The 23,878-nt window shown below is 49.7% G+C and overlaps 1 protein-coding gene across 1 annotated transcript in view; it reads left to right on the forward strand.

The window, feature by feature from the left end:
* Positions 1–22,168, forward strand: part of ABTB3 (ankyrin repeat and BTB domain containing 3) — a 246,289-nt gene extending 224,121 nt beyond the window's left edge. The window contains exons 12-17 of the mRNA XM_081129818.1: positions 3,205–3,310; positions 7,843–7,945; positions 9,815–9,896; positions 13,094–13,162; positions 14,988–15,101; positions 20,012–22,168. Of these exons, the coding sequence (XP_080985944.1) occupies positions 3,205–3,310; positions 7,843–7,945; positions 9,815–9,896; positions 13,094–13,162; positions 14,988–15,101; positions 20,012–20,221 (684 nt within the window). The 3' untranslated portion in view covers positions 20,222–22,168. The remainder of the gene's footprint in view (positions 1–3,204; positions 3,311–7,842; positions 7,946–9,814; positions 9,897–13,093; positions 13,163–14,987; positions 15,102–20,011) is intronic.
* Positions 22,169–23,878: the final 1,710 nt, after the last annotated feature.

Below are 23,878 nucleotides of genomic sequence, written 5' to 3' on the forward strand. Positions count from 1 at the left end.
TCCTTTCTGTTTAGAGAACGTCAACCATTCTTCTAGGGTAGTTCTGGTGTCCAGTTCTCCTAGTTTTCCTTCGTCTGAGACTGATTTCTCTTTCATTCCGAAAGGATATTTTCACTGGTTATTCTTTACTTAATATTTTTCTTTTAAGTCATCTTACCTTCCCCTCAATGTATTTAGAAAGGAAACATTATATTACTACCGTAAGCAGAAAGCCCTATCAGTTGCTATGAGTAGAAGGCCCATATCAAAATAAATGGGTGATGACTTAAAAGCACTTTAAGTTCGTTGTGTGTTCAATTTCATCTTGTACCCAACTCCAAGGGCGCGTGACAGACTTGGAGCTACAGCCGGCCTCATGGGAATCCCCTGGGCCACACAGCCTTCCCGCCGATGCCTTTTCTAGGCGCGCTCAGCACAGAGAGGGTCATGCTGACAGGTCAGCCCAGCGCATCCACAGGGCAGGGGCCTGTCTGTCAGGATGAATCTATGAAGACAACTCACTGCCAGTGACCCTGGAAAGTAACAGTAGTTCCACATTCTCTTGATTTTGAAATCAGGCTTTTTTCATCTCTTTGAATTTCTCAGCCTGAAACGGGTCTTAAAAATGGATGTGCATGTTTATTGCAGTGAGGTTTTTTTCTCTTCCTAAAAGCGGCCTTTAATTCTAGGATATTTTAGAACCTAGGAAATTAGAGATTAATTTTAACTATGGGAAATTGCTGTTTGGAGAGTTCAGAAATGGTCAAATTGCCCAGCTCGTGTTGCTCAGTGGTTGAGCATCGACCCAGGAACCAAGAGGTCACCGGTTCGATTCCCAGTCAGGGCACATGCCCCTGTTTGGGGCTCGATCCCCAGTCGGGGCCATGCAGGAGGTAGCCAATCGGTGTTTCTCTCTCATCCATGTTTCTATCTCTCCTTCTCCATTCCTCTCTCAAAATCAATGAAAACATATTTTTAAAATATTTTTCAAAAAAGGTCAACTATTGGCACTTCCTTATGGTTCAATCTAATGGCATATTGTGATGTGTTATCTTTTTAATCCTCATACAAACCTCACCCAGCAGGTATTTTTAATCCATTTGGGAAGAGAACACGGAGGCCCAGAGAAGCTGAGTAACTTTCCTAAGGTCACAGAGCTGAGGTGAGGAGCCAGGATTAGACCCAGCTCCGCCTGGTCCCATTGTCCATGTTTTTACCACTGCGTAGAACCCCCACCTGAGCCACCTGTAAAGGACCTTGGGGACAATCCTAGCACCCCTTTCCAAAGAAAAGAATGTACATTGGTATCTTTTAAGGAGAGCAATGAGGGGTCAGAGGAGGAGAGGAAAGATGTCAGCCCTGAAATCCACAGACTCCGTCTTAGGAGAGTCTCCTGGTAACTGTGGTATTAAGAATTCAGTTCTGGCCCTGGCCACTCGGGTGGTTAGAGCATTGCCTCTTACACCAAAAGGCTGCAGGTTTGATTCCCAGCCAGGGCACGCACCTAGGTTGTAGGTTTGATCCCCAGTGGGGCTCGTAAGGAAGGCAGCTGATCAGTGTTTCTCTCTCACACTGATGTTTGTCTGTCTCTCTCTTCCTCCCTCTCAAAAATCAGTTTTTAGAAAAACAACATATCCTCAAGTGAGGATTAAAAAAAAAAAAAAAAAAAAGAATTTAGCTCTGTGTCGCTGTCCAGTTCCGAGTCCTGAGAACCCAAGTTCACCCCATGTGTACACCCAGCATTTTCCAAGAGAGGCCTGGGTGGGTGGCAGGTACCCAGCGGTACCGCTCATTTTAAGGGCGCATGTGATTACATTGGGCCCAACCACATAATCCAGGCTCCCAGGTGATGCTGATGGTACTGGCTTGGGGCCCACAACTTGAGAACTGCTGCGTGAAGCTAGGAGAGAGGCAATGGCTTTGTGAGTGTTACATGAAGGAGCACTTAGCATCCTTGTTTATAAGGCGTCCTCTAAAAGCAGCATCCCTTTTTCCTCTCAATCTCAGTGTGTCCCCTCAGGCACCTCTGTGGATCCGTCTGAAGTGACGAGGTGCCTTTCGGGATCTCACCCGCTTTCATCAAAGGGCTGGATTTGCTTTTCATGTGCTGAGCTGTATCCTGCTTCGGGAACACAAAGCAGTAGACTCAGAACGAGCTTGAACCACTGACATCATGAGTTGTCCCAAACCCATCTTTTAAAATAAAAAATAATATTTGTTTTTATTACAAAAGCAGTACACCTTTTGGTGTACAAACAGTCATTTGCTGCAGAAAATATAACTCCCTGTACTGGGTGTACACAGGGAGCTAAAAAAAAAACATCATAATCCCACGCAAAGGTATTTCCTCCCTGACCTTTCTCTGTAAATACCTGTCAATCTAAATATATATGTAGGGTTTTATTTCCAAAAAATTGCATGATACAAACTGTGTTGTAACCCACTTTTAAAATATATTTGTAAATGCCTTTCTATCTAACTCCCCCTTTTAGCCCCAAGTTTCAACCCCTTCACTCAATGAAAAGCACCCAAGTGCTGTGATTCGCGGCTTCCCGCCTGCATGGAGGGAGCCTGCGTGGAGGGAGATTCGTGAGCAGCTGTGGGCCCCAGGGCGGAGAGGCAGAGACACAGAGAGCAGGGCTGTCAGGAGCAGGTTCCCCCTTCCCTGAGCAATCAGGGGGCTGATTCTGCATCGCAGAACTCTTCCCCCCCCCTTTTTTTGAGAAAGTGATTCAGCTGAGCGCTCCTGATCCGGAAATGTCTCAGCACCAGAGTCAAGTTCACAAGAAGCTGAATCAGGACCATCTGTGTCTCAGCAATAGGGACACAGTCACAGGATCCCAAGGGCTTTCTGCTGGTCTTTTCAGGATGATTAGCGGCGACCAGAATTTTGGAGTATTGATAAAAGCATGTTTGGGGTAAAAACTTATTTTCCATTCTGTGAGTTACAAAACCTGCTTTCCCATGGATAGGAAATGATTAGAGCAAGAGGATTTAATTACAAATTAGGCTTTCACCAGTGAGCCCGCTAGAAACACAGTAGACAGGCGAGCAAGCAACTCCAGGGCCCGCCGGGGAAACGGGAAGCGCGATGTCCGGGGGATTCTCTAGGGACCCGAGATGAGTCTGTGGGCGCCTCTGCCTTGGGGGCCGCGTCCCTGGCAGCAGCTCGCGCGAGGTGGCGCTCAGCCCCCCGCAAGCTGAGCTGCTCTCTGTTCCCCGCAGAACGAGGTGATCAGCCAGCAGCTGTGCGTCATCTTCACTCACTGCTACGGGCCCTACCCCATCCCCAAGCTCACGGAGATCAAGCGGAAGCAGACCTCGCGCCTGGGTGAGTGTGTCGCCGCCCGCCCGGTGGGTGCTGCTTTGTGCCTTCCAGGCGGGGCAGACGGGAACGCCATCAAGAAGGTGGCGGGTATTCCAGGGCAAGCAGGACAGACACCGGCGTCCGGCGGGTGGAGGTCAGCCTGTCACCTTGACTATGCGACAAAACTGAAGGCTAGACCTTAGGGAAGGTGTATCAGAGCATATACCCCTCGCTGCCTGTAATCCTCCACTTAGAGGAAGAATGCGACCCACCAATACCTTCCTCCTCTAACTGAAAGATTACAGCGACAGCAAAGTGTCTGGAGCCCTGCGGGCAGGTAGATTCTAAAAGCAACCCAAGTGCCCATCAACAGTGGATAAAAAAGCTGTGGTACTTACATACAATGGAATATTACTCAGCCATCAAAAAGATGAAATCCTACCACGTGCAACAGGATGGATGGACCTAGAGGGTTTTATGCTAAGTGAAATAAATTAGAGAAAAACAAATACCATATGATTTCACTTACATGTGGAATCTAAAGAACAAAATAAATGAACAAACAAAACAGAAACAGATTCATAGATACAGAGAACAAACTGATGGTTGCCAGGTGGGAGGGGGTTGGGGAGCTGGGTGAAAAAGGTGAAGGGATTGAGAACTACAAATTACCAAATAGTCCTGGAGATACCAAGCACAGCATAGGGAATATAATCAATACTATTGTAATAACTATGTATGGGACCAGGTGGGTACTGGAAATATCGGGGGGAACACTTTATAAAGTATGTAACTGTCTAACTCCTATGCTGTACACTTGAAACTAATTCAAAATATTGAATGTAATGGGAAATGTTAAGGTGGGGGGGGAAAGGAGAGTCTCTTATGTAGAAATTTTGTTATTTTTAAAAAACATAATAAAACTGCCGGGCCAGTGTGGCTCAGCAGTTGAGCATCGGCCTAGGATCCAGGAGATCATGGAACCATTCCCTGTCAGGGCACAAGCCTGGGTTGTGGGCTCGATCCCCAGTAGGGGGCGTGCAGGAGGCAGCGGGTCAATGACTCTCACCATTGATGTTTCTATCTCTCTCCCTCTCCCTTCCTCTCTCTGAAATCAATAAAGATATATTATAAATATATATATATATAATAAAACCAATATTGGAGTGAAAAATAATAAAAGAAGCCTGAACTGTGCATGGCAGCTCCCCCCAGCTCTCCCTAACGAGGGACGAGCAGGGGACAGTGACAGGCCGTGGTGTTCCTCTGGTGGAGTCCCCTGCAGGGAGCTAGGAGGAGAAGGGAACCAGTCCGTCGCCCCCCCCCCCCCTTGACACACACACGAGGGGAACATACCTGAGCTGAGGAGACTGAATGCTCTGAATCCCAGCAGAGCAGCAGTAATCACTTTTATTCTTCTTGGACCCTTGCACTGAGCTTGCCCCAGCCGAGCACTTGACCGACCCTATCTCAGGTTATCCTCAGGCCACCGCAGGAGGCAGGCATCGGGAGTCTGAACCAGGTTCACCCGAAGCCGTAATCCCACCATCCTGTGGTTTTAGCTTCTGGGATTTTCCAGGAGAAACCTTTCCATCCGGCACTGATTTCATTCGGAGGATCCTGGGGCCGCTGCAGCCAGCTTGACCAGCCCAGAAAAAGACAAAGAAATAGTCAGCTGCCTTGAAACCTGAGCCATGAGCCTTCTGTCGCAGGGGCCTATCTCGTTGCTGCACAGGGAGCCATGAAATATTAAAGACGGTTTAATATTTTAATATTAAAGGATTCCTTTTCTAATGAAGGTTGGGACACTTTCCTGCTTCCTAGCTCCTTTTCCTACAAAGACTGGGAAACATTTGATCAATGGAAGCCTCTGAAAATTCTACTCTTTAGCAAAACCACTTTAGAAACAGGTGAGCTAGTTTAAGTGCGTGAAAAGGCTGAATTCATGGAGCTGTTTTAAACTACTTTTGTTCCTGGAATGAATAACTGGTTAATTGCAATGACCACTTTTTGCTAAATGGAGAATTTAGCAGCTGAGCCAAGGGTTACCTGTTTTTTCTTTGCACCCATTCCTCTGAGCAAACCAGGATGTACCCAAACCACAAGTATTTCCACCCTTTAGAAAACAGGTGTTAGTTAAAATATTCGAAGTGCAACAAATTATAAAGACCAATCAAAGTAAGAGACTTTAGAGATTGAAGGTGACATTCCCACGACACAGCAATAACCTGACATAGAGGTGTCTTACGAGACGAGACACCCTTGTTAGAGCAAATATTTGCAAGGGCTGTTTTAATGGCACAGCATAAAATCTGCTTTTCTGTTGCTACAGGAGAGGAAGGAACTTTTTTTTTCCTCCTGAACCTGCTGAGATTTCTTTCGTCAGCAATTTTAAGGTCTTCGTTTTCTTGCCAAGCCTTGGAATTCCAAGGGTTAGAACAAGAGAAGAAAGTCAGGCCTCAAAGCTCACAATATGAAAGAAAAAGGGCAGAATACATGTATAATTATCAATAAATGGAATAGGGGACATGTAGCGTTTTGCATCTTCAACATAGCATTTCCAGCTAGGATGACTAAAAGTTGCCAAATAGTGGTTCCTTCAGGACCTGCTATAAAGGAAAGATAAGAATGATCAGTGACAAGGGTCCCAAACTGGCATCTCTATAGGGCCAGGCAGGTCATATAAATGAGTTAAATAGGCTCAGGGTAAGACAAGAGGGAGTGGCGGGGACTATGGCAAACTGCAGAGCACACGCCTGATTTTTTGTGATACATTGTCCTCCTGCCATTTTGATGAATTCTGGGAGAGAATGGTAAAAAGAGCTAAAGGGAGGAGATACTATAAATTTGGGAAGTAGGATGGGGGTGATTGGAGGTGGACAGTGGGAGTGAGAGAAAGTGAGCAGAGGGAGGCAGGTTGCTGAGAAGAGGGAGAAAGTCACTCCAAACTGTTAACAGTCTTTAAAGCAAGTAGAGAAGTGGGTTTTTGTTAACTCCGAGGCCTTCCTCTGTAGCCTCTCTTCCCTTTACCTGGATAGTTTTAGAAGTTTGGGGAGGGGGAATTCATAAAAAATTTTTGAAGGTAGTGGGATTATAGATGATTTTGACTTTTTATGCTTATTTGATATGTTTTAAATTAAATCTTCTTAATAGGAAGAGGTAACAGAGAATACGAGTGGAGCACCACTGTCTGGGGCAGCACAGGGGCTGAGGGCTGAGTGAGGAGATTCAGCCAGGAAGGCCAATTCTGGATCTAAGGCCTGGGCAAAAATGGGGCCAGACCAGGGGTTCAAGGTACAGTCAATCAGGGTGGGCCCATCAGCTGGGGTTCACAGTCCCCAGGAATCCAGGGGATTGGTTCCCTCCCTCAATGGTTTAGGGCAGCCTAAACCCATAGGGAGCAGCTGGGTTTCCATTTCAGGACAAACCTTTAACCCCTGGGGAAGGGCCCATCAGCAACAAGCAGGTCCCTAGACTAAGAAGGGGCCTAATGTCCTTGACAGGCTCCTAGAACAAGATTCTGAAGCAATGGCCAAGGCACTCTTTCATTCATTCAAAAAACATTCATTGAGCATCTAGATCGGACCTGAAACCCAGGTACATGCCCTTAACTGGGAATTGAACCCACAACCCTTCGGTGCCCTGGCCAGTGCTCTAACTACTGAGCCAAACCGGCCAGGGCAGGAAGACTCTTTTTCATATCAGCTGGGAGTGCGATGGGTCCCCAGACTCAAGAACTTGAGTAATCTTCAATTTATAGACTCTTAAAGGTGCCCTGGCCGGTGTGGCTCAGTGGTTAGAATGTCAGCCTGAGCACCGGGGAGGGACAAACTGGCACCTTCAGCAGCCCCAGATCTAAATGGCTAAAATGACAGGCAAATGGGAGGATCCTGGTGCTTAACAGTGCAGGCCCTTGAGTCAGAACGTCTGTGTTGAAATCCTGGTTTCTTCACCTGTCACTAGCTTAAGCAAGTCACTGTAACATTTCGTGCCTCAGTTTCCTCAACTGCACACCTGGCAGCATTCTCCATCCCCCAGGACGGAGGGAGCTTACATGTGTTAGTACCAGTTTGCACAGTGCCTGACACACCGTGAGTGCCCAAGAAGTACTGGTCCATCTTCCGTTATTATTGGAGACGAGGCAGGGACTCGCTCATTTGCCACTGACCCAGGGAAAGAAGGGCTTGGATTTTAAGTCACCTGGAACACGGTGGCCAGGGGGCAGCTTTTCTCAACTACTTCCATCAGCAGGGAGGCGACTGAGCCTGAGAAGAGGAGGGCGGCCGGGTGGGTGACATTCTTAGAGGCCAGCTGGGCAGGTTTTACCTTTCACACCTGGCAGGCCTCTGAACTCAGTCTTCTGTGGGGAAATGCGACTGTTACCCACGAATAAGCTGTGAAGATCTCTGAAAAACTGCATTTTGGTGATCTGAGTGTTCTTTGATTGCTCCTGTCTCCTGTTTGGTCACTGGCTCAGCCATGAGTGTTTCATCCCCTGGAATCCACACTTCACCCTTTTCTCCGCTAAAGCTCCCATTTTCCCTTTCCTGTTCTAGACCCTCATTTCCTCAACAATAAAGAAATGTCTGACGTCACCTTTCTGGTGGAAGGAAGACCATTTTATGCTCACAGAGTGCTGTTATTTACAGCCTCTCCAAGGTATGTACCGTTAGTTTGGAGAGCTCCGAAGTTCAGTTTTGGGGGTATCTCCACTAGCCTGGCAGATTATCTTCTCAAAATCAAGGGTTCGAGAGCATAGGGCATTTGTGCACCGTGTCCACAGCATCACTCACAAGAGCCAGAAGGGAGAAGCACCCCCGTGTCCATCAGTGGACGGATGGATAAACAGTGTAGGGTGTAGATTCCTTATTCCGCCTTGAAAAGGAAGGCTACATGGATGAACCTTGGCAGTGTTAGGGAAAGCGAAGTAAGCCAGCCCCAAAAAGACAGTGCTGTGTGATTCCATTGATATGAGGGACTAGCGGAGTCGGATTCCTAGAGACAGAAAGCAGGATGGTGGTTCCCAGGGGCTGGGAGGGGGAGGGAGAGTTGGTGTTTAACGGGCACATGGTGAGGTCTAGAGATTGGTTGCACAACCATGTGAATATACTTAACATTCCTGTACGCTTAAAAACGGTTAAGATGGTAAATTTTATGTTTGTGCTTTTTATCTACAATTAAAAAACCACACAGATAGAGGGCCGCCGGCAGCATATGAAGCAGAGCCTGTGATTCTCCGCAGGTAGAGCACGTGGGCGGAGCTTGGGAGCCGAGTGTGAATTAGGTTTGAGGGCCCTGCGCCAGGTGCCCCCTGCAGTGCCCAGCCTGAGGCCCCGCACGCAGCGGCCTGCAGGGCCTGCTCCCCAGGGGTCAGGGGGCTCTGGCATCAGCCCCCCAAACATACAGGTCCTGAGTCTTCCTTCTCCCTGACTGTGGAGCTGACGGCAGCCTGACACCCTCCTGCCAGCTCCGTCACTGCCCTCCCTCCGCCTTTGGTTTGAGGTGAACTGGGTCGCCCGTGTAGAACCCAATCATCCGGGGACCCGAGCAGGACGGTGAAGCTGCGCAGAGGAGAGGGCGATGCCTCCGGGGCGAGCAGGGAGAGAGGAGTCCGCTTCCAGGGCATTTGCGAAGGACTGTGCCTGACCAGCACTCCCTGGATCCTGAAGGCATCCCGGCACCCCCAGTGCCCCCAAACCAAATGCAGATCCCACACACCTGCTTTGCCACCGCAAGAAAATCATGCCGCCCCCCGCATAGTTCTCGGTTGCGACACTAGAAAAACCGAATTGATACCGTGCGGATGTTAACAGTTTTGACAAAGGCACCGTGGTTGCCCGTGTAGGGTGGTGAATAGCAGGGGGAACTGGGCGAAGGGTAGACGGGAACTCTCTGTACTATCTTTGCAACTCTTCTATAAATCTATAATTATTTCAAAGTTAAAAGTTTAATTAAAAAAAAGAACAGAGAGCTTATTCCTAAATATATTGAGCATCCGTGTGTTCCAATGACAGGGTCTCCACCCTCAAGGAGCATATAGTTTAGTCAGTCGCAGGAAAGTGCATCTAAACCCCAGACAGAAGGTCAGCCACAGGGAGAGCCCTGGGTAGTCAGCAGATATGATTAAATACCCCCATGCGTCAGGCAGGCATGGGCTCTGAGGGTGCAGCAGAAACGGAAAGGGCAGCAGCCCCTGGCACCTGGAGCGGGGGTGGCGTGGGAGGGGGACGGGCGGGATTGGAGGCCAGAGCTCAGGGAAGACTCCCTGGAGGAGGCAGCCTTTGTGATGGGCCCTGCAGCACGGGCGGGGTTTTCAAAGGTATTTGTCCTGTTGTCATCACCTGTTTGAGAAATAACACGGTTCTTTTCAGTTGAGTTTTAACTTCAGATTGGATTATGGTATCCTGCAGGGAGGGGGAGAGTTAAATTAGGAAATCTGTGACGATGTCGTCCTACGTCAGTCGGGATAAAAGAGCTGAGTTGTGGGTGAGTTTGTGAGTCTTTTTCTCTTTTTGTGTTCTTGTTGAGGTTCAAAGCGCTCCTCTCCAGCAAGCCAACAAATGACAGCACCTGCATAGAGATCGGTTATGTGAAGTACCCCATCTTTCAGGTGAGCCGCTGCTGTGGCCTGGACACCGTGGCGGTGGGCGCGGGGCACAGGTGCTTCCCTCTGGTCCTCGGCCCGTGGATTAGCTGCTGCAGCAAATCATCAGTCCCCTGCACGCCTGACCCCTTCCCATTTAACATCCATTCACCCCTACAGTGTTACTTGAGCACCTGCTATGTGCCTGACACTGCTGGGACCTGGGACACAGGGGTAAGGACAGTCCGCTCCTGGGGACTCCCAGCCCAGAGGGGTAACTGAGTAATTAATTATAGTATAAGGTGGGGTGCGTGAGAGAGAGGAGTGAGCCAACGTGCTGTGGAACTCAGACCCCAATGTGACCTTGGACAAATCGCCCAACCTTTCTGAGCCTCAGTTTCCTCATCTAGTGGACGGGAGAGAGAGTATTCCAGGGGCAGAAACAGGATAAACATAAAGGCACAAAAGTGGGAAGTCACATGGTCTGTTTGGGGGCACGGGATTATCAGTCCATCGGCTGGGTCTTCAGGTATATCGGAGACTGAAAAGACACGTTGGTGGGAGCCAAGTGGAGAGAAGACAGGCCAGATGCTTGCGCCTCCCTCCAGCATCAGCCCTGGTGCCCCAGATCCTGCTGTTCAGAGGGTTGCCAGGAAGACGCCAAGCCCTCACACTGCCCCCAAAGTCTGCATTCCACCATTAGAGGTGCACTTCTTTGGTTATGTTGAAACTTCAAAATAAGGAATTCTCCCCAAATAGCCGTAGGCAAAGCACTCTCTTCTCTGAGCCTCATTTCCCCATTTTAACAAGTTCACCGTTGTCACCTCTGTGTGGGTCCTTGCAGAGACTAGCAAATAGGACCAACATGAGGAAACATTCAGCTTGGCACCTGGTGCTTCATGGCAGTTTTTTTTTAATCCTTACCTGAGGATTATTTTTTTCCATTGCTTTTTCAGAGGGAGTAGAAGGGGGAGAGAGAGAGAAACATCGATGTGAGAGAGACACAGTGATTGCTTGCCTCCTGCACTCGCCTGGACCCACGGCCATTTTTAAGTGGGTTGTTGTTTTCTAAGGCGTAACTGAGACACCTCCCTGCTAAGCGTAGGTCCCTGTTGAATAGGCTACTTTGGACCTAGCCTTGGGGAAAGGATGAAAGAGGTGCCAAGGCCAAGGCCCGCCTGGGTGAGCCGTCCCTCTGGGGTGGGGGGAGCAGAGAGGAGGCTGGAGCCCTAAGGTGGGACTGGGGAGGTGGCAGAGCCCCTCACCACATATTCTACTGAGAGCAAAGTGGCCACAGCCCTTTCTGGATGGCGTCAGTTGCTGATTTTAAAAGTTCCCATGAAGCTGCTGCTTTGCCTTAGGATTAGGGGGTGGGAAGGGCAGTGAAGAAACCTTAATGGGGCTCCAACTGTGAATGAGGCACCGGCCGCTGCTTAGACATAGTTATCTGGATTATTCTTGCCATTTTCAGCGATAAAACAACTAAGTAAGGTCCAGAGAACTTACATGATGCACCCCCTAGTCCTAGTGCTAGTTTAGCGACAGAGCCAGGATTCGAACGAGCCTGTCAGGTGCCAAAGCCTTGGCGCCTGGTTCTGGAATATTCTTCTTAAATTGGAACAATGGTAAGAATGGGTCCTGGTTCTTGAGCACTTACTGTGTGTAAGGCTCAAGGCCAGTGGTTCACCACCTGGGCAGCTTTGACAATGCCCAGTAACCAGGCCATAAATCAGACCAGTTAGATCAGAATCTGGGCTGGGGCCAGGCATCAGGACTGTGAAGCCTCCGCCCTCCTCCCATCATCCCAGAGTGCAGCCAAGATGGACAACCAGTGCTTTGAGTTACAGTGGTTCTCAGACTTTTAACAGGCTTCACAATAACCAGCAGGCAGAGAAGGGCTTGTTAAAACACAGAAAACTTGTTACAATGCAGATTCCTGGGCCCTACCCCCAGAATTCCTGATTCTGTAAGCCTGGGCTACAGCCTGAGAATTTGCATTTCTTACAAGAACCCGTGTGATGCGGACGGATGCTGCTGGTCCAGGGACCACACTGAGAACCACTGCTACCCATCGTCTCATTCAGCCCTTCCAGCTGCCCCTCCAGGGAGCTCTTCCCCCACCTTACAGATAGGACCTGGACTCAGAGAGGTGAAGGGAGTGGCCCAAGCTCCCACTGCTCATCACAGCCCAACTGAGGTTCAGACCCAGGCCTGGCTGACCCCCAGACCTAATCTCTTAGCTGCCTCCCTGCTGTGGGGCCTTAGGCCCTCCCTAAAAGTCACCCCAGACCTGAGGAAAGAAGCTGAGGCCCATTAGAGTTTGGAGCATGAGCTAAATGCTGGAAAAGGCACGTGTCCCCAGCTCTCTGAGTGCCCGGGAAGGGGGCACGCACTTACACCATTAGGCCTGGGACTAATTGGGGAGGTTCTTAAAATAAGAACCTGTCTTGCAACAGGCAGTCAACAAATTCAACAGATCCACGGAATGAGAGACCATCACGGGAAAGCACACCCCAGAGCAATCAAGGCCTGTAATTGCTTCTGACTTGGGGAAGGCTTGCCGGCCACAAGAGCCTCAAGCTCCTGGCAGGGGCAGGGAGCAGGCCCCGGGGACTTTTCCCTGCACCCGCCATCTTCCCCGTAAAAGAAGAAAGTCCTCATTTGTGGCTTGAAATAGGCCAAGTCGGGCTGAATCCAACCCAGAAGAGGCTCCCAGGGGCCTGTTCACTTCACTTCCATGCTGACAGAAGAATTTTAGTATATGAGGCTGCTCTGAGTTGCTGCCCTCCAAGACTGCTTAACATCGGGCGCAGGAAAGCCAGACGCAGCTGAGGCTGCACCTGGACGGGCGTGCGCGCCATTTGAGGCCCTGCTTCTTGCAAGTTGGCAGCTGCCAAGAAAAACAACTCCATAACCAGGCCTTTGAGCCTAACGACGGTGCGTTTCACCCCCTTGCAGATAAGGCTTGTGCTGGCAAAATCTGGAGGTCACGTGGGACAGAGCCGTTTAAATGCCATTAGCCCCAGGATCTCCACTAAGGAGCAGAATTTCAGGCCTTGTGTAAATGAGAGAACAGGATGGAGAGTGCTGTGTAAATGGCCCTCAGGGTCGTTATTATTGGTTTGGCCTCTATTTAGGTTCTAGAAGAATAAATGGATTTCAATACAGCTTTGAGACGATTGTGTGTGTCGCTGACACTCTGCTTACTGTGTCCTTTCTTGCAGCTGGTCATGCAGTATCTCTACTACGGTGGCCCAGAGTCACTGCTCATTAAAAACAACGAGATAATGGAGGTAAGGCATCCGCCGTGTCGTTGGGGGGGTGGGGGAGACACGTGTCAGCAGGTCTACGGGCACCCGTGTTGGGTTTTCCTTTGGATGCAGGCTTTGGGGTCCTGCCTGACTTCTTGGACCTCCTGAACAGGAGTCTTCGCATCACCCCCTGGAAGGCTGGGTGCTCGGTGCACTAGCCCAACCCCTTTCAGTGAAACCCAGTTTTTACTGGCTTCAGGGGGTGGGATGAAGGAAATTTACTGAAGAGGCTGACACTCCAAACACAGCTGGGGCTCAGACACCGTCATCAGGAGCTATCCTTGGTGACTTGTCCCTGGTCATTTGTAAGAGAATTATATCTTCTGAAAACATCCTTCAAGTCACAGGACTATCCCGCCCAGAAGCTGGAAGCTGGTTCCAAAGCTCTCCTGGCTTCATGAGATTGACCGCTCCTCACTCCCACAGCACCTTGGCAGCCCCTGACCCCATCTGCCTTTGGCGATTCAGCCTGTTCCAGGGGACCTGTTCCTGCTCCTTCCTAGAAGTGGAACCTTTGTCACTTTCCTACTCCAAGCTGAGAGCTTTGAACCAAAAGCCAAAATCACTCTGATCCTGAGCAAAAGAGACAGGAGCCCATTCAGGTGTCAGAAGTTCAGGGTGCCTGGCTGAACAGAGATGTCCAAACACTGGCAGTTGTTCACGAGGTGACCCCACGCAGTGGTTAAAACATGAACTCTGGGCCAGACTGGGTTTCAATCCAGGCTCTGCCCCTTCTGAGCTGTGTGATCTGGGGCAAGTTATTTAACCTCTCTGAGCCTCAGTTTCCTCACCTGTAAAATGGAGGTAATAATATCTACCTCATTGGGTTTTCAGGATTTTAAGAGTTCCTGTGTAGTAGGTGCCTAGGACAGTGCCTGGCACATAGTGGGAGCCAGAGGGGCTGTGCATTCACCTTGTGGCCCTTTCCTTTCTTTTCTCCGTGAAAGCTTCCGTGGCCACTCCCCCGCCCCCCAAAAGTTATTTTCTTGTCTCTCTGGACCGCCCCTCTGACACTTTTCTACCTCAGGACCAGGCTACGGTCTCAGGACACGGGCTCTTTTGTGAACATTTTAAAAAATTCTTTTCAAATAATGAACGTATATTAGATCATGTAAATAATACAGAAGGGCTTGTCAAAGCAGCAGCTCACCCCCCAGCCCTCTCCCCAAAGCCTGTCCCTTTGAACTGCTGTTTCAGCGCTCTCCCCGCCTCCCCAAGCCTGTGGCCTCTCAGCACATCCACCGAGCATCTCCCCGGCCACGCGCCCGCCCGCGGCGCTCTGGGCCCAGTACAGCAGCGATGCCAACGGGCGGGACCCCTGCCCTCCAGACTCTGGGGAAGGCGACAGGCGTGACAGCATGTCTGGCGTGAGAGGGCTGTCGGGGAAAGGGTCGGGTACAGGCGGTGATGGAGGCGGTGGTCCGGGGCTTCTCTGAGGAAGTGATATTTGACTGGAGACCTAGATGAACCGGGAGCCAGCCACACCCATAACCATCGTGGTAAATAGTATCGTTCGCCCTTATTTCTGGGAAGAACCATTTTAGGCAGTTTGCTTGACCTCTGCTATAATAGATGTGAGTTTGGTTCACTTCCACTCACTCCCCTCCCCTCTGCCACCTTCCCCCATGACAGAGTCCCAGCACTGTCTCATTCCTCCAGTGTCACCTTCGTGCTTCCAGGTGACGTACAGACACCATTTCTGGTCCCCTCACCTCGGGACACCACCGTGGAACAGGAGGATTTTTCTCACCACTGTTCATTCCCTCCCACCTCCCAGCCTCTGACGGGCTCTTTTTATGGTTTTTAGCTCCTGTCTGCGGCTAAGTTTTTCCAGCTGGAGGCTCTGCAGCGACACTGTGAGATTATCTGTGCCAAAGGCATCAACACGGACAACTGCGTGGATATTTACAACCACGCCAAGGTAACGAGCCCACTCCCTGCGCGGGCTCACGGTGCACTCGGGGCGAGGCCAGACAGGCGGGGAGCTGGGCCTGCACCCGCCCAAGGTCTGGAAAAGTCACCTTTCCTTTCATCCCTCCCCCCAATACGATGAAAGCAGGATCCCAGAAGTTCCCGAGGCAGAGTGGCTCTCCCACAGGGCTCCTGATGTGCGCAGGAGCTGCGTCGCGGCCTGGTCCACCCCACCGCCTGCCCGGGTGGCCCCCGGGCTCGGCCTTTGTAACCAGCTCCTGGGGAAGCCTCCACTCTGGGCAGAGCCGCACCCTGAGTAGCAAGGCTCTGGAACTGAGGTTCTCAGAGTGTGGGCTCCAATCCAGCACCATCAGGGTACTCGTTAGAAATGTAAATTCTGGAGCCCCACCCCAGACGGACAGCACAGGCCGCACAGGAGAATCACCTGGGCGCTCACCTAAAATCCCTGTGTCTGGGACCTATCAGAGCAATTAAATCCACCTGTGCAGGTGGAGCCCCGAAAAAGGGTTTTTTCCAAGTTTCCCTTGTGATTCTCACGTGGCCAATGTTGAGAACAGGTTGTCAGGACTGGAGAGATCCATGGACATGTGGATCGGACACTACTAATCAGAATCACGTGAAGAGAGTCTAAATCTGTTTACAACACCTCCCTAAGGCCACAGCAGTGTCCCTGCCGTGGGGCCCAGGAATCTGTATTTTTAAGAAGCTCCCAGGGTGACTCTTGAGACTTCAGCCCTAGGGCCAGTCTTCACTGCAGTTTTCGGGAGCCACTGATTTTTATCTAGTTCATTTCACAGGTGGGGATCCTGGGACCAAAAGGATTAATTAGTCCAGGTGCCGCTTCCTTTTGTTTCATGTGCTCAGGACAGGGGATTAACATTTGCTAGGAAGGAGTAACGAGCTAAGATCAGGAATTAATTAAAAACAAACAAAAAACTTTTGTATAACTGGAGCTTGGTGCCCTTGCCTCTGACATCCACAGCTCTGCAGAGTGAATAACTGATGTGAATAATTCCCTTGTTGCTTGTTGAGAAAAATCAGGTTGCCTTTGAGATGTTATTTTCTGTCTTAAACCAACATTCAGCGACTCCTTTTAATGTGCAGGCACCTGTGCTAACGCATGCACATACACACACACGCACATGCTGGGCGTTTTGGTTAAGTGACGGTTTTACTGAAATCTGGTCTCTCGGGACACAGCTTTTTTTTTTTTTTCCAATCTTAAACTGATTACTTTGCAGAAAAGCATCCAGAAAGACTCTCTCTACCCAGGAAGAGAGCCTGGTCAGTCTGTGATCTCCCCCCCCCCAGCCATGGATACTCAAATTGCCCTGTGAACCCCACATCACACATGGCTTTTGCCATGGCCCATCACCTCGGTGGTAAGGCGTGCATTCCACAGTCCCGTTTTTATCTCTTCGGGCTCCTTGAAGGGGAAGCTTCTATAGCTGTCTTGTTATTAATAGTACAGCCCAGTGCAATGTGAGCCCAGTTGGGAGCATGATTGTGCCACAGGTTTAGAACACCTATGGCAGAGAGCTGTCTCATTTCCATACCTCTGCAGCCAGAGCTTTGCCGTTTACAGACACCAGCCTCGCCTCCCAGGCCACATCCTGGAGTATTTCCAGTGCAGACCTCTGTCCTTCCTGATATGGGCGTGGAGGACTGGGCAATGCCAGCACCGCCCCCCCTTCCTCTCTCTGCCTTCCCTATGCTGTGGACACTGCAGCACCCGCTAATGATCCTATGCCATGTGGATTCTGTTTGGGTTATTTTTTTTTACTTTTTAAATTTATCTTTATTGTTGAGAGTATTATAGGTATCCCATTTTTCCCCCCAATTGATCCCTTCCACTTCACTCCCACCCCCTTCCCAGGCCTTCACCCCGTTATTAACTGTGTCCATGGGTTATGCATATAACTTCCTTGGTTAATCTCTTCCCATCCAACACCCCCCTTCCCTCTTTCCTCGGAAATATGATCGTCTGTTGCATGCGTCAGTGTCTCTGGATTTATTTAGTTCAATCAGATTCTTTTGTTCATTAGCTTCTTCTTAAAGAAGACCCTTCAACTTTTCCTGTAGTGCTGGTCTGGTGCTGATGAACTCCTTTAGCTTTTCCTTGTCTGAGAAGCTCTTTATCTGACCTTCAATTCTAAATGACAGCTTTGCTGGGTAGAGCAATCTTGGTTGTAGTTCCATGTTTTTCATCACTTTGAATATTTCTTGCCACTCCATTCTGGCCTGCAAAATTTCTGTTGAGAAATCAGCTGACAGTCATATGGGTGCCCCCTTGTAGGTAACTAATTGCTTTTCTCTTGCTGCTTTTAAGGCTCTCTCTTTGTCTTTAACCTTTGGCATTTTAATTATGATGTGTCTTGCTGTGGGCCTCTTTGGGTTCCTCTTGTTTGGGACCTTCTGTGCTTCCTGGACTTGTAAGTCAATTTCTTTCCCCAGGTAGGGGAAGTTTTCTGTAATTATTTTTTCAAATAGGTTTTCAATTCCTTGGTCTCTTTCTTCCCCTTCTGGCACCCCAATAATACAAATGTTGGGCCTCTTGAAGTTGTCCCAGAGGCTCCTTATACTATCTTCATATTTCTGGATTCTTTTTTCTTTTTGCTCTTCTGGTTGGGTGTTTTTTGTTTCCTCATGTTCCAAATTGCTGATTTGATTCTCAGCGTCCTCTACTCTACTGTTAATTCCCTGTAAATTATTCTTCATTTCAGTTCCTGTAGCCTTCATTTCAAATTGGTACTTTAGTATGTTGTCGATTTTCTCAGTTATTTCCCTAACAGTCTGCTTAAACATCCTTATAACCATTATTCTGAGCTCTGTATCTGTCAGCTTGCTTGGATCTATTTCATTGAGTTCCTCTTCTAGAGATTTCTTCTGTTCTTTGCTTTGTGACATGTTTCTTTGCCTCCACATTTTGGCTGCTTCCAGGTGTTTGTTTCTATGTATTAGGTAGAGCTGCTGTGTCTCCTGGAATTTGTAGAGTGGCTTTGTGTAGTAGGTGTCCTGTAGGGTCCAGTGGCTCAGCCTCCCCAGTCACCTGAGCTGGGCCTTCTAGGTGCTCCCCTGTGTGGGCTGTGTGCACTGTCCTGTTGTAGTTGAGCCTTGGTTGCTGTTGGCATCCCTGGGAGGAACTGACCCCCAGGCCAATCAGCTGTGAGGACCAGCTGCAACTACAGCAAAAGAGCTGCTGTGCTGGAGATACCCTTATGGATCAGGATTTACTTCAGTGGAGCTTTGGTGTTCACCAAGTGCGCCCCTTGAGTGTCCCTCGTGGATGTGGTGGGGTTGTAATCCAGCGTGGTCGAGTCTGCCCACCAGGTGCACTGTCTCTGGGGCCTCCTGGGAGGTGCAAAGTCAGCCTGTGCCAGTGCCTTGCCCAGGGCCACCCAGCATGAGCTACACAGCAAACCGTAGTTGGCTGCTACTTGTGCTGGGCTTGGAGGAGCCCAGGAGAGGCCAAGCTATGAGCCAGTGCAGCTGCCGCTAGTGCCAGGCCTGGGGCTGCTTATCAAGCCGTATGGGGCCCGCTGCTGCTTGTTTGAGAGATTTTAGGAGAGTCCTAAGCATGAGGCTCGAGAGGCCACTTGCACAGAAAAGCCCCTGGAAATGGCCTGGATGAGCTGCAGGTGGGGAGGGGCGGGGCCTCGGGAATCACGGGGCGGGGCCAAAGGTGAGTCAGGTGCTGGCGACTCAAACATGGCGCCTGCCTGCCGGCTGTGTGCGGGGAGGACTCGCCACAGGAGCCAAGGCCTCCTCCAGCCCCTCTGCCTGGGAGGAAGCCACCCCCCACCTCTCGTCCCGACTCCAGGCAGGTTAGTTCCTCCCCGAGTGTCCCAGGTCCTTTCAGGCTGCTGCCCGGCGCTGGGCTCAGAGGGAGCGTCCGAGTGAGTCCGAGCCGGGCCCTTAAGGGGAGCTGCTGGGGCTCCCGCAGCCTCCGCGACCCTCAGGGACAGTCCCCGCTGGTTTCACAGCCCGGAGTTGTGGGGACGTCTCTTCCTGGCCCTGGAGCCCTGGGCTGGGGGCCTGCTGTGGGGCTGGGACCCCTCCCTCCTCCCTCCTCCCTCCTCAGGGAAACCTCCGCCGCCGAGATTCCCTCCCAGGTTTCAACCGAAGCACCAGATGTGCTCCCACGGCCGCATCTCCGCGATTCAGCCCCGATCCGCCGGCGTCTGCGCCCCTCCTACCGCTCTCGGTGCTGCTTCAGCTCCCTGGCTGTGGGGCGTCTGTGCAGCCAGATCTCAGGAGGCTCTGAGTGACGGTGGTTCTGTATTTTAGTTGTAATTTTGATGTGGTTGGGGGAGGCAGCAGGTGCAGCTGTTATCTACGTGCCATCTTGTTTCGACCCCCCCATGTGGATTCTATTACTGACAGATTGTGCTGCAAATCAAGGCCTGTTTAGTAAAAGAGACCGAAAGGAAAGCAACCAACAACACTTTAGTTTGGAACCCCAGGAAATGTTCCAAGTGTCAGCAAGGCTGTGGCAACTCCATCTAACTGAGGCAGCTGTGGGAGTTTATACAGATGAGAAGCCCACTCCATAAATGTGTGGCTTAGCCATCTTTAATATGTTTTTATTGATTTTTAGAGGAAGGGAGATGGGGAGAGAGAAAGATGGAAACATTGGTGTGAAAGAGAAGCATCGATCGGCTGCCTCCTGCACACCCCCTACTGGGGATCGAGCCCAAAACCCTGGCATGTGCTCTGACCGGGAATCCAACCAGGGACTTCTCCGTGCCTAGGCGACACTCAACCACTGACCCGCGGGCCAGGCAGGGCCATTTTTACAATCAATCTACTGTAATAGGGGTCCGCCGTTATTCCACATGGAAGCCGTTGGGTGCATCTCAGAAACATAACCATCCCCCGCTTCTTCTCCACTCTCCACAGTTTCTTGGCGTCACAGAGCTCTCTGCATATTGTGAAGGCTACTTTCTCAAAAACATGATGGTCCTCATTGAAAACGAAGCCTTCAAGCAGCTCCTATATGACAAGAATGGCGAAGGGACGGGCCAGGACGTGCTCCAGGACTTACAGAGGACGTTGGCCATCAGGATTCAGTCCATCCACTTGTCATCTTCCAAAGGCTCTGTCGTATGAAATGCCCAGCGCAGGGACTGCTCCTTGGGGACTTTCCAGTTCTGCTGCACTGGCCCCACACAAACACACAAATTTCACTTGGCGTCTGTTTCTGGGCTGGGCCATGGAGCTGCCTCTCCTGCCTCAGCTTCCCTTGAATAAGAAAAGTCAGCTCCCACGGGTTCCTGTTGAAAAACAAAGGACATTCCACTGGTCTACAGATCAGAGTCCAGCTAGGTCAGAGCTTGAAGGTCAACAAGGGGCAGCCAAGCTAACCCCATCCAATAGCACCCCTGGGTAGCCGAGCATGTTTTGAGGGGACCACCATCAGAAGGATGGATTGGGAACTAAAGATCGTTTGAGTTCCAGGTGGGCAGCTGGAAAATCTAACTGCAGAGAATTGTGTTGCACATCAAGGACCGTAGTAGCTTCAGTTCAGCAAGGGTCAACCATGATCGCAGATTGGTGAGACTTACCAATAACGAAGAAATAATTTGACAAATTTTTAGGGGTGGGAACTTTTTAAAAAAACACATACACAGGGCAGCCTGTAGTTTAAAATATATTTCTAAAAGCATAACAATTCGTTTTCAACTGAATTGTGTTTAGGGATCTGTGTTTTGAGATTTTTTTTTTTCCTTTAAAAAAACAGACACAAAAAAACACACCAGTAAGTCACAGGTCCACACTGTATAAACCTGCATCTGACAACTTATCACTGACATTCTATACAAGGTGAAATAATACTCCTGCCTTAGTGATCATGGTTACACAAAAGAGTTGCACTGCCAATAATTATCTCTCACTCAGTAGTCGAAAACAACCTGCATGCTAATTGTGGTTTTGGGGGGAGATTAAAATAGCCCCACATAAGAAAACATGCATTTGCATGGGCCGAACCTGTGAAATGTTATGTTTGTGCTTCATTTTTGCCAAGGTTAAAAAAAAAAAAATGTTCCATCACATCCTGCTAAAGGTCCATTGGGTGAAACGAACATATCCATTTCTTTTCCTAATTATGAATGATTCTGGGATGCTTTTGCAGAAATGTGTTCATAGATGATGCTGAATGGGGGGTGGGGGAGCACGTCAGAGAATTTACTAGTTATCCCAGGGTTTTCTCTGTATTTGCAGAAGATGTTAATAGTTTGTTACTAGCCAGAGACTATGACTACGTTAGATTATTTTTCAAGATGAAACCTGTATGATAGGACGGCTTCTTTCTGTATTCGGAGAGTGTACAGTATAGGGTTATCTATAATGAAAGTTTATATCGACGGGGTTCCGTTTGCTCTGCCGTATATTATAAGCAAAAGAGATTGGTGAAGTGCCACAATATTCCAGATACAATTTTTGAGTTGCTGCCTTTTTTCTTGCCCTTTCCTTTGAAGCCTAGATACATGCAATGAAAGCTAGGAGAATGACTTTTATCCCTGGAGATGGCAAAGTTTCGTTGATAAACCTATTCCCTAGCATGCCTTTGGGAAGCTGTGCGCAGACCCTAAATTTCAAAGGAGCTGCTGTTCATGCATCGTACCTGTTCCCTGAGCCACTGTTCAGAGGACCGACGTCGAGCTCTGTTTCACGGGCATGACGGTGGAGAGCCCGGGCCACGTCTGTCTTCAGTATTGGTCCTACTGTGATGCCGATACACAAGGCCTCTCTTCCACTTGGTCGTTTGCAAACCTCCTCAGGCCCACACAACCATCAAATGAGGGGAAAAAAACAACCGCGGAGGGGTCCTGGCTACAGACACACGGCATGTGCGTGGCCCGACACTGTCTCCTGCCTCCTCTCTGTCCTCGGAGATGCTGCGTGGATGCCCCCTTTCACCGCCACTGACTTGCCTGTGACTGTCTGATGCTGTCGGGGCCTCTGGGCGTTGACTTGTACAGTGGCAACTCCGTACGGGCTTCTGTTATAGTTTGGTGTGCTTTCTCTGTCATTAAAAAAAATGATTTTCCCAAATCGTGCATCCTTTGTATAGACACATGAGCGCTTTTTTTTTTTTTAAATATGTCTTTATTGATTTTAGAGAAGAAGGGAAAAGAGAGAGATAGAAACAGTGATGTAAAGGGAAATATCAACATCGATCGGCTGCCTCCTGTACATCCCCTGCTGGAGACTGAGCCCACAACCTGGGCATGTGCCCTGACCGGGAATCGAACAGGTGACCTCTTGGTGCCTGGGTCGAGGCTCAACCACTGAGCCACACCAGCGAGGTGTGAGCTCTGCTTTTTAATTTTTAAAGTATAGTTGGTACACAATCATATATTGGTTGTATTAGTTTCAGATGTACAACATCATCAGTCAGCATTTTTATACCTCACAATGTGATCATCCTACTAATTCTAGTGGTCACCTGTCATTGTGCAAACTCATCACAAAATTATTGACGACACCCCCCACCTTTTTCACCCCCAACCCTCCCTTCTGGTCTGTTCCTATGAGTCTGTTTTGTTTTTTAAGATTCCACATGTAAGTGACACCATATGGTATTTGTCTGGCTCATTTTGCTTAGCATAGCACCTTCTAGGCCCGTCCATGTTGTTGCAAATGGCAAGATGTCGTTCTTTTTTATTGCCGTGTAATGCTCCACTGTGTGTGCGTGTATCTCACATCTTCTTTCCCTGTTGATCTGTTGATGGGCACCTAGGTCGTTCCAAATCTTGCTACTGTGATTAACTCTGCAATGAGCATAGGGTATAAAAATCTCTTTGAATTAGCGTTTTTGTTTTCTTCAGATAAATACCCAGAAGTGGAATTGCTGGGTCACATGGTAGATCTCTTTTTAGTTTTCCAAGGCATCTCCATACTGTTCTCCAGCGTGGCTCCACCAGCCTGCAGTCCCACCAACAGTGCACAGGGCTCTCTTTCTGCACGTCCCCACCAGCGCGTTAGCTGTTGACTTTTTGATGACAGCCGTTCTGACTGGTGTGAGGTGGCATCTCATCGTGGTTTTGATTTGCACTTCCCTGATGATTAGTGATGCTGAGCATCTTTCAGAAGTCTGTTGGCCATCTTTATGTCCTCGTTGGGGAAATGTCTTTCATGTCCTCTGCCCATTTTTTGATATGAGTGAGCTCTTTACTCAACAGTTGGAGCCTAAGAACTTCATTCGGTTAAGAGATTAGAAAATGTGGCCCCACAGAAAAAGTTTGGGGAAATGTTAGATAAAAAATAAATAGATGTTTGTGTCATTGACAGGGAGCCACCGCCTGGCCACTCTGTCCGTCAGAGCGTGGCTGAGCAGGCTCTAGTTCCCTGGGTCAGCATATACCTCTGGTCATCACCCTCGGATTTCCTTCCCATCAGACAGAACTTACAGGTGCCGCCACCTGGGCCGCTGTCCTAGTGCCTCTGCCTATCGTAGGTCACTCGCCTGCAGGAGGCGGCATTCTGGCTGTCATTTCTGGGCCCTGATGAAGCTTTGGGGTTGGGGCATGGAGAAATACAAGTTCTCAACCCGGTGTGCCCCCCACCAAGGGCCAATGTGAGTCGATGCCTGTGGGTGGTGACAGTGTTCTGGGCTGGGAGTTAGGGAGGGACAAGCAGCTGTCGTCTCCGGTGTCATCATCACTGAGGTCAACCCAGCTGGTCCCCTCTGGCTCCTGACCCAGCCTGGGCCCAACCCAGGCCTGTATCGAGATTAATACCCATGGCTCATCCACAGGGCCT

This window comes from Miniopterus schreibersii, assembly GCF_964146895.1.
Source record: "Miniopterus schreibersii genome assembly, chromosome: 2".
In the NCBI taxonomy this organism is placed as follows: domain Eukaryota; kingdom Metazoa; phylum Chordata; class Mammalia; order Chiroptera; family Miniopteridae; genus Miniopterus; species Miniopterus schreibersii.